The sequence below is a fragment of the Panthera uncia genome, chromosome D4 (genome assembly GCF_023721935.1).
Source record: "Panthera uncia isolate 11264 chromosome D4, Puncia_PCG_1.0, whole genome shotgun sequence".
Taxonomy (NCBI): Eukaryota; Metazoa; Chordata; class Mammalia; order Carnivora; family Felidae; genus Panthera; species Panthera uncia.
The window spans coordinates 39035720-39049129 of record NC_064807.1 but is presented as its reverse complement, the minus strand read 5'-3'; the positions used below and the strand labels follow the sequence as shown (position 1 = coordinate 39049129).

Below are 13410 nucleotides of genomic sequence, written 5' to 3'. Positions count from 1 at the left end.
TAATGAGCTTTTTTCCAAATAAGGTCACATTCTGAAGTACTAGGAATTAGGATTTCAACATACAGATTTTGAGTGACCCAACTCAACCTATAGCAATGAACCTTAAATTTGACATGAAACAACCCAGATATCGCGTTGGCCTCCTTCGTGTGATATTTAAGTTTGACTTGCGTGAGTTTGTTCTTCAAGTGACCTACTTTGTAGAAGAGCTGTTTCCATTATGTATCTGATGTTTACCCACAGGTGGCCACAGGCTCTTAGGTTCTGGTCAACCCTAAGATGAAAGGATTTGGGGCAATTGCTCTGTGTATTCCCGTTTTGTACTTCATGTTAAGGCAGTTCCAGCCTTTCCACTTAAAAAAAAAAAAGATTTATTTATTTATTTTGAGAGAGAGAGAAAAAAAAGTGTGGGGGCGGGGGGGCGGCAGGTGGCAGAGAGGGAGAGAGAGAATCTCAAGCAGGCTCTACTCTCGAGCCTGGGACTTGATCCTACAACTCTAGGATCATGACCTGAGCCAAAATCAAGAATGGGATACTTAACCCAATGAGCTACCCAGGCACCCCTACAACTTTTCCACTTTTTGAGAACCAAGAGTCGTTGTTATATGTCATCTTTATTATTTGAGGTCCGTTTGTCTTGAGATCTGGAGTGATTCTGGCTTTTAGTAGAGTTTGAGCAGCCTTGCCAGGTACTCTGTTGGGATTGATAGGAACTAAAAAGTATCACGTTTAGGGGAAACTTTCAGAGGTTCCACTGGATAAGACAAATACTGATTTGTCTAGAAGAGTTTACATGCTTTTGTGAGTAGATACTAGACTTCTGGAGCATCTAACTGGTCAATTATTTGGGGATTATTTAGACATTTTAAGAAAAAAAGTCTTGTAAGTTAGAAAGAAACAATCTTTGCCCGTTCATTGTTTTAGAATTTATTAGCCAGAAATGGTTTCATAAATTGAAGGCTTGCTTTAGAACAATTTCAAAGCTCCCTATGTTCACAGGTCCTAGAAATGTTTATATACTCCCATATTGGTTTTTTCTTTAATTTTTTTTAATGTTTATTTTGAGAGAGAGACAGAGTGTGAACAGGGGAAGGACAGAGGGAGAGGGAGACACAGAATCTGAAGCAGGCTCCCGGCTCTGAGCTGTCAGCACAGAGCCTGATGTGGGGCTCGAACTCACGAGCGGTGAGATCATGGCCTGAGCTGAGGTCAGGTGCACAACCGAATGAGCCACCCAGGCTCCCCCACTCCCATATTGTTAATCCTTGCCTCTTCTGGGTCTGGTTGTCCCCATCCCCATTCCCCACCCCCATGCCCCACCCCCATGCCCAAAGCAATCTGCTTATTTGCTTAAAAACAGCAGCCTCTATGAAGGGCGAAGAAACAGAGCGAGAAATCAAAATTGGTGGGCTATTGGAAGGTTTGAGAATTTTTAGGAGGGGGTGGAGAGAAACGGGGTCCTTGTTGAGACTGGTGAGCTATGCCTTGCTGCCATTGTACTGAACCCAAAGCTAATTCTGCTGATTTAGCATTCAGCTATTGTGGCTGATCTTGATTAGAAGTGTAAATACTCTTAAGGAAAAGATTATTGTCCTTTCAAGTATGTGTTCTTGAAAGGTTTGCTGCTTTCCTAATTGAACGACTAAGTCATTCCTAAGAGTCAAAATGTTTTCCAAAGGAACAGAGCTCTAACATGGCATTTACTAAAAAACATTGAGCAAATGTCTTTCCATCGTAAAATCCGCTTTGCAGGCAAGTATCCAGTAATGGACCTACTCTGTAAAGTGTGTGTCTGCATAAAATGACACCTTTTCTTCAACGCCTTTTGTTTTATGGGAACAGGAGGCCGGTTCAAGCCTTCTGAAATTGCTTATAATCTCAGTGATTTAACAACTACTTTGCACCTTGAAAATGGGAGAGGAAAGAAAAAGAAAAACCCAGAAAGTTCTTACTTCCAATCTCGTTAACCTAGAAAAGTTGGTTCTATGTGCACACCTGGTAGGCATAGAAACAAAACTGAAATGCAAGCAAACCAATCAGAAAGTACTTAAATGAAATTTGGAATAGATTTTCTCTAACCATCTGGTTCTACTCCATAAGGTCATAGAACAATGTTAAGGGGGTTTGGGGGGGGGGGGGGGGGGAAGGTAAAAGAGGTACTATAATGTTTTTAAAACATGATTCTTCAAATAAGAGGCAATTGGTTGGGACTTGGAATTCTTTGTTGTTGTTATTGGACTTTTATTTGGATAATGCTTGACTTTTGGGGTTTTGAGAGTCAAAACAGTTCTTTGAATATTAACATTCTTAGTATTAATATACTCTCTTCACTGTCTGGTCTCTTATCCCTTCATGCCAGGTTTATTACAACGGCTGCCTCTGTGGTCTCCCCACTTCTAGCCTCTTTGCCCGCCTTCCTGGGCTCCTAAATCTTTTTGCGTAACACTCAGATTCATTTTTCTAAGACATTCATTTTCAAGGGCCTTCCCTGTTGCCTATGGCTGAAAGTCTGAATCCAGCCACCTGGTGTCCAGGGCTCTCTGCCTTCTGGCTACATCCCACCGTTGCTGCCCTCCTACCTCCTAGTGCCTGGTGTGACCTCCCTTCCAGCCAGCTAATTTGCTCAGCCTTCCCTGTTCAAGGCCTTTGCTACCTTCCTGCCTTTGCTTGCGCTGTTTTCCCACTTCCTCCCTCCCAAGCCTACCAACTCTGGAGCCCACGTGCATTTAGTATTTACCATCCATCCTGTATCTTTTGGCGGCTAATCATACGTAGCCTTGAACAGTGGACTTTTCTGACATTTACATCTTGTCTCTTCAAAGAGATTTTAATCCTTTATGTCAGGGCTTGCCGATGTTGTACCTCTGGTATTCTCCATAGCAGCTAAAGCAAAGGTAAGTACACGATAGAGACAAAAATGTATATGTATAGGTTGATTTAATCCGTCCATGAGGTGGGAATTATATAGTATTTTATGTTAGGTGTTTCAACTTCTGTTTTTGCAAAGATCGCGAAAGTAATTGATTTATGAATCAGTTCGTATGGAAAACTGAAATTGGCTGTCAGCTTGGGTTTTTTTTTTTTAATAAAATTATTTCAAATACACTTAATTCTTTCCCCCCTCTAAGGGCAGCCAAGAGTAGGATGGGTGAACAGTTTCCTCTTTCCATTGAATTCTGCTGGGGGATTGAAGAAACTTTGATTAGATCCTTAAATCTGTAGGTGACACGACCTTCAAACAGGTGACTGTCATATAGATGGACCAAACGAGAGGCATAAATCTGCAGCAGACAATCTACAGGAAGACAAGAATCCAGATTTTCGGAAGAGAAGGCTAGGAAAAAAAAAAGTTTGACTGCTTATATAGATGGGTTTATGGGAATAAGAGTCCTCACGTAGCCAATGAGTAAATGCCACAGAGTCAAGTTTTCAAAACTTAGTCCTGGAAGGTTAAACCATAAATTTGTTTTCTTTTTTTCCCCTCAACCTTTAGCCTCCTTTCCCTACCGAACAGTACTTTTTTTTTTTTTTTTAACTCCTCCCACCATTTTTTCTTCTAAATAAACTAAAGGGGGAGACCCTGTAATCCATGCCATGGAAACTGGTCAGGATTAGACAGTCTCACAAGATTCTTCCAGCTTTCGTATTTCGTGTTTCTGGGGCTCCTTTGCATCCCACCTTAGCGGTGACAGAATGGCTGGGGATATGTTTGTAAGTTCCAAACTGTTTGGGATTAAGTTCACAAAGTTACTGTGAACCGAGCTTGATTGTAACTCCCTCCATGAGCAGAGGCAGACAGAAAGGGAAAACAACAACAACAACAACAACAACAACAACAACATTGGCTCTATTTCTAAAACCCCCAGCCCATAAATACTCTCTAGGAGGATATCAAATACTGAGTATTACATCATTAGAAAAAGCATTTGTGGGCTAGAAGGACCTCAGGAAGTGGAACAGCCGATAGAGGCAGCTGTCTTCAGAAATCAATCATTTCAAGGGTTCCATGAATAGTGTGAAGTACCATCCAATAATCACTTTTAACTGCCTGTACCAACCTCTTAAGATTTTTGGAACTATTAAGGTTTTAAGATTGCAGTACTTGTTTATTTCTAAGAAGAGAAGGGGCAGGACGGGGGGGGGGGGGGGGGGGGGTGGGTGGAATAAGCCTTGGATCTCATCGACTAACCATTTTTTTTTGTTGTTGTTGTTCATCCCTTGCCTAATGCGGCTCACTTTTTTTGTTACAGTGTTTGCATTGAAACGGAATCATCATTGTCCAGGAACAAATGCGGTCTTTCAATATTATTTGGGAGAACAGCAGGACCTCAATGTGTCGGGAGCAGTACAATAGCTCACTCGGGCTACTGCAGCCTCGCTGTAGACATGTTAATTAATATATTTCTCTGACACCTAGGTGATTGAAATAGCAATTAAAGAGTAATTAAAATGTTTACTTCTTGTAGGAATGTCAACTAAGATGTGGAATATAGCAATTACCTATGACGGATTAGAGGAAGATGATGAGGTCTTTGAAGTAATTCTCAACTCCCCCGTGAATGCAGTTCTTGGCATAAAGACAAAAGCGGCAGTGAAAATTTTGGACTCAAAAGGAGGTATTCTTTTGATCCTCATCTCGAAATCAGGAGCGGTCCTGGCGCTCTGGCTGCTGGCTTTCAACAGCCAGTGTGCCTGATAACGCCTTCAAATCAGAATGCTTAATTTCTTGTCAAGAAAGCAACCTCGGTCGTGTTGCAGGCCCTTTATTCTGCTTTTCTGCTTCATGTGGTTTTCGTCCTGCTAAGAACTCTCGTTTGAGAAAGGCAACAAGTCAGTGCCGTAGTTGTTGTGTTGTTTTTTTTTTTTTCTCCTACCCGTTTGTTGTTCTCACGGAGGGGGAAACAATGTTGGTGAGAATCTATCGACAATTATTTTCCCCCAGAGTTTGTAGGGCTGTAATTATCTTCCTCTGTGGAAGAGAGCTCTTAATGCCTAAAATCTGAGCCCCCACTGTAGTGTGACCAGGAAAATTCTAAGAGAGGAAGGAATTGGAGAAAAATAGACGTGAAAGATGCAGCTGGCTAGGGGATTCAGGAGCAGCTGGAGAATATTAATGAATAACCTTGGAGTGCAGAGCCAAAATAGGTCCTGGATAGTATATGCAAAAGAACGACCTGTGAGCTAAATAAAATAAAGACCAAGCACAGTCCTTGCTGCTCTGATTTTTTTCTTCCTGCCAAACCCTTTCTACTTACGTGTCTATTTAGCATTTGACAAGTGTCTAGTTACCATGCACAGACTTAGACCCCTGATTTTACACCTGTCATGCCCCATGGTATGTTTTCCTTACCTGAAATCCACTCTCTCCTGTTCTTTCTCATCCTATAATAAAATACAGACATTATCCTCTTCCCTTTATAATACTCATGTTTCCACAACATCTTTTCCCACCATCTTTATTGCCAAATTCACTTGTTTTTCAATAGAATTTTCTGTTCACAGGAAGTACATACAATACGTGAACTCCAGGCTTTAGACATGAAGTATAAAATATCCACATGAGGGTTCGGGGTTTAGGTTTTTGTCATACTTATTGGGAATGTTTCCCATAGAAGTAGCTCCAGTAAGGTTTATTGGATATTTGTTCCGTGACAGTTGAATGCTCATTTTTATTTATTGTATTATTTTTAAAATTTTTTAATGTTTATTTTCTTTTTGAGAGAGAGAGAGAGAGCATGAGCGGGAGGGGGGCAGAGAGAGAGGGAATCACAGAATCTGAAGCAGGTTCCGGGCTCTGAGCTGTCAGCACAAAGCCCAACGCAGGACTTGAACTCACGAACCATGCTATCGTGACCCAAGCTGAAGTCGGACGCTCAACCGACTGAGCCACCAGGTGCCCCTGAGTGCTAATTTTTAGAACTGTTACTTGATTGCACTTTTCCAACAGTTCCAGTTTCTACCTCTAGGAGACTGGGGAAAGGATGAGCCCTTGGAAGTGTTTACGGAGTGATGCTTGGTCACTGAAATAAACCTGATCTATTGAGGAATGCTGGAACACGAAGTGAGGCCGTTTCTCAAGTATGTGGCATGATTATAAAATCATGACAATGGTTTCCATTTGTGGTTTGTGAAATCATCGTCCTGACTTTATAATCGCCCTGTAGATGTGCAGAAGGGCACGGCTCTCCTGCACGGAAACTGATGAAGAGTAGAGGAGTTTCTGGCAAATGGCAAAAAGGCAACATCTGGTGGGAACACCATCCATCTCAGTTCAATGACAAGCTGCCCCGGGGGCTGTGTCGACGTGATCACTTATCTGTTTGTGTACAATGAACTGACCTGCCATCTTTCATGCCTCCAGGACAGTGCTATCCTTCATATTCCTTCAACCCAAACAAGCACAGTGCGTGGGAGAAGGGCCTTTGGCGCCCACTGTCCCCAGGGTCTTCCTCACCCGCCTCTTCTGGTTCCTTTCATCTGGAAAGAAGACCCCTTCCATCTTCCAAGCGGCCAGCAGTCACCAGGGGAGACACTCTCCAGGGCTTTGCTTCCACAGATCTTTCTCGTATGAAGCTGAGGACCCAAGGGAAAGGCAAAACAGTAAGGATAGGGAGCTTCGGGGATGTGACGTGTGGAGTACATTGTGAAAGAATCAAAAAATACTAATGAGCGTTCCCCAACGCTGCAGAAGCTGTTTGCTTCTCATAATGAGTGGGAGCCATGGTTCTGTGCCCAATCAGGCAGTGTCTTTTGTATACAGATATCAGAATGCTGCCACACTTCCTTCATGGTACTACTTGAGGTGATGGATATGCTGATTCATCCATATGGTTTCTGCTTTGGTTCCTTTTGTGATCAAAACAGATAGGGAATGACCAGTGACCCTGGAACAGAACGAGATTATGTGATCTACTCGGGTGTGGAAACTGTGATGTTGACCTTATTAGCCCAGAATTATAATCAGGCAAACACTCATGAGTGTATGTGCATTCCTGTGTGTGTGTGTGTGTGTGTGTGTGTGTGTGTGTGTGTGTGTGTTTTCTTAGACCGCTGGGTACTATTGACATATCACCAAAGTAAGGATGTCTTTTCTCGATAACTGAAGCTATGAATGTCCGAATCAACACTGATAAGTTGTGAATAGGTCCAGTGATTTTAAAAACTCTAATGATTTGATCATGGAAAGTTTTTTTTTTTTTTAATGTTTATTTATTTTTGAGAGAGAGAGAGAGAGAATGTGGGGGGGGAGGGACAGAGAGAGAGGAAGAGGCTCTCCACTGACATCAGAGAGCCCCATGTGGGGCTCAAACTCAAACCACAAGATCATGACCTAAGCTGAAGTCAGCGCTTAACCAACTGAGCCACTCAGGAGCCCCTGGGTATGGAAAGTCTTAAGAAACATACGAGTTTTGTTTCTTTCTTCTTCTTCTTCTTCTTTTTTTAATGTTTATTTATTTTTTGAGGGAGAGAGAGAGAGCCCGATGCGGGGCTCGAACTCACGGACTGCAAGATCATGACCTGAGCCAAAGTCGGACACTTAACCGACTGAGCCACCCAGGCGCCCCTTAGGAAACATATGTTTTAAAAATTTTTAGACACTAACAAGATCTTACTGAAAGGGTTTTACCCCAGTGCTAGTTATTTTTCAAGCCAAGTTTATTCATATTTTGTACTTTATTGATTTCAGGTTCTTCCATCCTCTGTTTATAGAAATGGAACAGACATCATCTATAATGTAAGCACAGTTTGAGAGAATTACTAAATTTCTTGTATTTATGGATGCAAAACATTTAGCGAAATCATTTTCTTCTGCATTTATGTATTTCTCTTAAAAGCCTGTTTTGAAATTTGTTTCAGAGGCTTGGATGGCCAGGAAAGAAAAAAAACAAACACCACAAACTTTTATCTTTTTTGCTTTAATCCAAATTTTGAGTTGCTCATTTTCCCGACAAAAGTTTTTGTTTGCTACCTGGGTGTTCATATTTTCTTCATTGTTGCTTTCTGATTTCCTCAAGTATCATGGAATGGTTTCCCTGCAACTACAGGACGATAGTTCCCCATCTCGCAAAAGGAAGGCCAACATATCCAGTATTAATCAGCCACAGGAGACAAGCCAAGGGGCAGAACTGCCTCAGGCAGATAAGGTGGAATCCACAACTGGCTCGCACTTCTCCAGACAGGTAGGAAAATCTTTTTACTTCCTATTCACCTGAGAGCCAGCTGTTTGCTGGGCCATAAAACTGCCTTCTAGCTTGGGGACTGATTGCTCAACACCAATGCTACCTAACAAATGAAAACCTAAAGAAGGTGGGTGTGTGCTTAGCTTACATGAAGTCAAGTCTACATCACCTCTCCTTCCCACAGGCCCGGTTGCCCTCATTTCCAAAGAACTGCACACTGGAATTAAAGGGACTCTTCCACTTCCAAGAAAGCCTCCGAAAGCTGTACAAGTGTGATGGGATTACCTGGAGAGTGTGGAGCCCCCAAACCGAGGTGGGACCTGGGATGAACAGCAAAGTAGCTTTGCTGGCCGTATGCTCTGTGATAAGCTGATAGCAAGTGATCTGACGCTTCGTCCACCTGCCCTTGTCACACTTGGAAGGTGAAGAGGAAAATAGGGCCCAGGTGGTGTTTTACAAATCACAAAGCACATTAGGTAATCGATGCAATTGAAGAAGGTGTTTACTCGTGTCGTTTAATCGTCAGAATGTCAAGGGTGTAAAATCGAAACAGTGAGGACTTCAGTGGTGTTTTCTGTAGAGAGCCATCACATCTCTCCAGGTGGAGAATTGGGATAAGGGCCGACCTCCTTTCTGGTGACAAAATGACTCTGTTCAAGATAGGGGACTCATAGATTCTTTGTGCGGAGAGCAGGCTGTAGATTTTAAAGACTGTTATCATGTCAGCATGGACAACTGTATTTCAGGAGGTGGAAGGTGGATCCTGCCCAGCTGGGTGGCACCGTCACTCAGGCTACTGCCACTCCGTGATCACGGAACACAAAGGCACCTGGGACACAGCAGCCCGAGCTTGCCAAGAACAGTAAGAAACCCTATTTCCTGTTAATTAATGTTTTCTTTCATACCATTTCTCTTTTTTCTCATGCAACTTCGGGGTCGCTTCTTTCATTCAAGCGTCGAGTGTCTGATATCTACTTGGTTTTGTTTTAGGAACCCCAGGAGAGTTCTGTAGTTCAGGATGGATTTGAGATTGACCTTGATAATGTATTTTGACTTACCGCTTTTATGTGAAAAATGTGCCGTTGCCGAAGTTCTAGTTTTTGGCTTTTCTTGATCTTTTGGAGAAAGTCAGAAGGAGCTTTTCTGAGTCCACAGCATTGTAGTTTCTATCATTTTATTATTAGTAGTATTAAGTAAGGATTCCTGCCCACGAATTTGAAAATACATGGAAATGAAAGGATCAGATCTATGACAATGCAAGAGACATTGATGATTGTGAAGCCAGACAAGTTGGACAAAGGGTCAGTGGGGTCCGTGGGCAATGGGACACAAGATGACTTGTGGTCAAATAATGACAACAAAATTTATCTATTCCAGAAAGACTTTAAAAATGCATATGTGCCTATCCCTGACCCCCCCTTTTCGTCTACCTGGATATTATTCGGCTAATATGCCCCAACCACTGGAAACTGAGACTAGAGAAGTCTCTGGTGAATAACAGTCAGATTTTGCACTTCATCAAATTCAAAAAATTATGCTCCTCTAAAAACACTATTAAGAGGGGCACCTGGATGGGTCACTCGGTTAAGCATCCAATGTCGGCTCAGGTCACGATCTCATGGTCTGTGAGTTGGAGCCCCGCGTCAGGTTCTGTGCTGACAACTCAGAGCCTGGAGTCTGCTTCAGATTGTGTCTCTCTTTCTGCCCCTCCCTCACACACACACACACACACACACACACACACACACACACAATCTCTCTCTCTCTCTCTTGAAAATAAACATTAAAAAAGATTTAAAAATAAATAAATAAAAACACTATTAAGAAAATGAAAGAGCAGGGGCACCTGGGTGGCTCAGTCGGTTGAGCGACCGACTTCGGCTCAGGTCATGATCTCACCACTCGTGAGTTCGAGCCCCGCATCAGTCTCTGTGCTGACAGCTCAGGGCCTGGAGCCTGCTTCGGATTCTGTGTCTCCCTCACTCTCTGCTCCTCCCCTGCTCACACTCTGTCTCTCTCTCTCAAAAATAAATAAAGATTTAAAAAAATTAAAAAGAAAAAAAGAAAATGAAAGAGCAAACCACATTTGGGAAAGCCAATCTCAAATCGTATATCTACCTAGGTCTCAAATCCAGAAAACGCAGACAATTCCTATAAATCAATAACAAGAAGACAACCTGATTAAAAACATAGCAAATGACTTGGAGGCTTCACAAGAAAAGATATACAATTGGTCAATAAGTACATGAAAAGATATACCACCATTAGACGTCAGGGAAACGCAGATGAAAACCATGGTGAAATACCATTTCACACCCACTGTAAAATCACCAAGACTGCCAACGTCAGATGGTGCAGAGCCAATGGAATTCTCACGTGTGTTGGTGGAATGGTAAAATGGTACCACCGCTTTGTAGAACCATCTGGCACTTTCTTATGTTTACACGCATTTACCCTGTGACCTGACGTCTCTACTCCTAGGTATTTACCCAAGAGAAATAAAAGTAGATACTAAAAAAAAAGGGGGGGGGGCATTCGCAAGAATGTCATGGCAACTTTTTCCATAATAATAATGGTTCGGGTCTGGGGCACCTGGGGGGCTCAGCGCTTGATCTCAGGGTCGTGGGTTCAGGCCCCGCACTGGGCTCTGTGCCAGCAGGGAAGCCTACTTGAAAAAATTAGCTTAGTTGATTTATAGGGGTGGTTTATGTTTTCTCCATCAACAAGGAAATAGATAAATTTTCTTTTTTGATCATTTATTTTATAAACGATAAAATGGAATGAACTAAAACTTCCAACCATGTGGATAAATCTCAAAAACACGTAGAGAGGAAGCAGCCCATCATAAAAGAGTAGAAAATATATGATTTTTTGATACGAATAGGAAAAACTAATTTATTAGTTGGTGTTAGAAATAAAAAAAAAACCTGTTATCTCTGGCAGGGATTGTAGGGTGACTAAAAAACCATGAGGTAGTAGCATGAGGTAATATTCTAGAGTGATGGAAATGTTCTATGTCTTGCTCTGGATGGTTGTTACCTGAATAAAACTGTTAAAGTTCATTGAATTGAATACTTAAACATTTCTGCATTTGATTCTATGTAAGTTATAACTAGTTTTTAAAAGGCTAATAAAATATTTTAAAAGTCTATTTTTTATTTTTTTTAATTTCTCATTCTTTTTAAAAAAATTGTTAAATTTTTATTTATTTATTTTTGAGAGAGAAAGAGAGAGAGAGAGAAAGCACAAGTGGGACAGGGCAGAGAGAGAAGGAGACACAGAATCTGAAGCAGGCTCCAGGCTCTGAGCTGTTAGCACAGAGCCCCACGCAGGTTTTGAACCTACAAACCGTGAGATCATGACCTGAGCTGAAGTCGAACATTCAACTGACTGAGCCACCCAGGTGCCCCTAAAAGTCTACTTAAAAACTGGTCAAATTGGGGTGCTTGGGTGGCTCAGTCGGTTAAGCATCCGACTTGAGCTCAGGTCATGATCTCATGGTTCACAAGTTCAAGTCCTGAATTTGGCTCTGTGCTGACAGCTCAGAGCCTGGAGCCTGTTTCAGATTCTGTGTCTCCCTCTCTCTCTGCCCCTTCCCTGCTCTCACTCTATCTCTCACTCTCGAAAATAAATAAATGTTAAAAAAACAAAAACTGGTCAAGTCAACCACCATTTTCTTCACTAATGTATTTCATGTCTTAAGTATAAGTATGGGTACCATAGAGGTTAAACAGTGGCTTTCAGGCTTCTGTTGGTGAGTGGGTGGTATAAGATAAATTAAACTATTTTTTAAAATCGTATAAATAATTATTGTTTAAATGCATATATTCCCATCATGTTATATGTTAGGAAGAGTTATGACATCCTGTCATCCAAATAACTGGTGTCTTACTTTTATTTAAAGTTTGTCTTAATGCTTTGAAAGCTCGGGTAGGAAGACTGGCATAGGTCTTTCTCCCCCCCACCCCCCCACCTTGAGGAAAAAGCTTTGGTGTGGAATCAGAACCTCTCTGAATCAGCAATGAGAAGATTGCAACATGCTACGAAGGGAAGGATATGGTTTCTTTCCTGATGAAAGTGAAAGCAAGTACAGAAATACAGTTATGCTGCAGCCAGGGTTATCAAGATCAAACTGCCGTGGGGATTTGTTGGTAAAATATAGATGAAAAGCAAAAGAACCCCCACACCTCAAGTTTGAAAGCAGCCTTATTGTTTATTTTCCACTGTTACTCAAATAGCAGTGCAAGTAACTCCGCTGGCCTATAATGAAGCTTTAACTGGTCCTTCACGTTATGAGAAAAATAAGGACGTGTATTGAGCGACATCTTTCCATCCATCCATCAATGTTGGCATAAGGTCACCAAGTATTTTTACTTAGAAGGACTGTTCTTTACTCTGATATTATGATCTTCTAGCTTTTTGGTGTCAAAACTCATTTCTTTTGAAATAATGGCAATTTACGGTAACACTGATACCTTTATGGTGACTAACCTACATGAATCCCCCAACATATATATTTTTTATTTCATTGATCCGTCTCATTGCAGCTAGGTTTTAATGGTGAGTACAAAAAGTGGAAAGACTGGAAATGCAGATTGGTGCAGCCACTCTGGAAAACAGTGTGGAGGTTCCTCAAAAAATTAAAAATAGACCTACCCTATGACCCAGCAGTAGCACTGCTAGGAATTTACCCAAGGGATACAGGAGTGCTGATGCATAGGGGCACTTGTACTCCAATGTTTATAGCAGTGCTTTCAACAATAGCCAAATTATGGAAAGAGCCTAAATGTGCATCAAATGACAAATGGATATTGAAGATGTGGTTTATATATACAATGGAATACTATTTGGCAATGAGAAAGAGTGAAATATGGTCTTTTGTAGCAACGTGGATGGAACTGGAGAGTGCTATGCTAAGTGAAATAAGTTATACAGAGAAAGACAGATCCCATATGTTTTCACTCTTACGTGGATCCTGAGAAACTTAACAGAAGTCCATGGGGGAGGGGAAGGGAAAAAAAAAAGAGTTAGAGAGGGAAGGAGGCAAACCATAAGAGACTCTTAAAAACTGGGAATAAACTGAGGGTTGATGGGGGGTGGGAGGGAGGGGAGGGTGGGTGGTGGGTATTGAGGAGGGCACCTTTTGGGATGAGTACCGGGTGTCGTATGGAAACCAATTTGACAATAAATTTCATAAAAAAAAAGAAAAAAACCCCAAAAGTGGAAAGGC

At 41.7% G+C, this 13410-nt stretch overlaps 1 protein-coding gene across 1 annotated transcript in view; it reads left to right on the top strand.

The window, feature by feature from the left end:
• The window catches only part of FREM1 (FRAS1 related extracellular matrix 1), a 137104-nt gene that overhangs the window by 112453 nt on the left and 11241 nt on the right, over nt 1-13410 (top strand). The window contains exons 29-34 of the mRNA XM_049635133.1: nt 4467-4616; nt 6362-6600; nt 7688-7735; nt 8016-8180; nt 8365-8517; nt 8927-9042. Coding sequence (XP_049491090.1) covers nt 4467-4616; nt 6362-6600; nt 7688-7735; nt 8016-8180; nt 8365-8517; nt 8927-9042 — 871 coding nt within the window. The remainder of the gene's footprint in view (nt 1-4466; nt 4617-6361; nt 6601-7687; nt 7736-8015; nt 8181-8364; nt 8518-8926; nt 9043-13410) is intronic.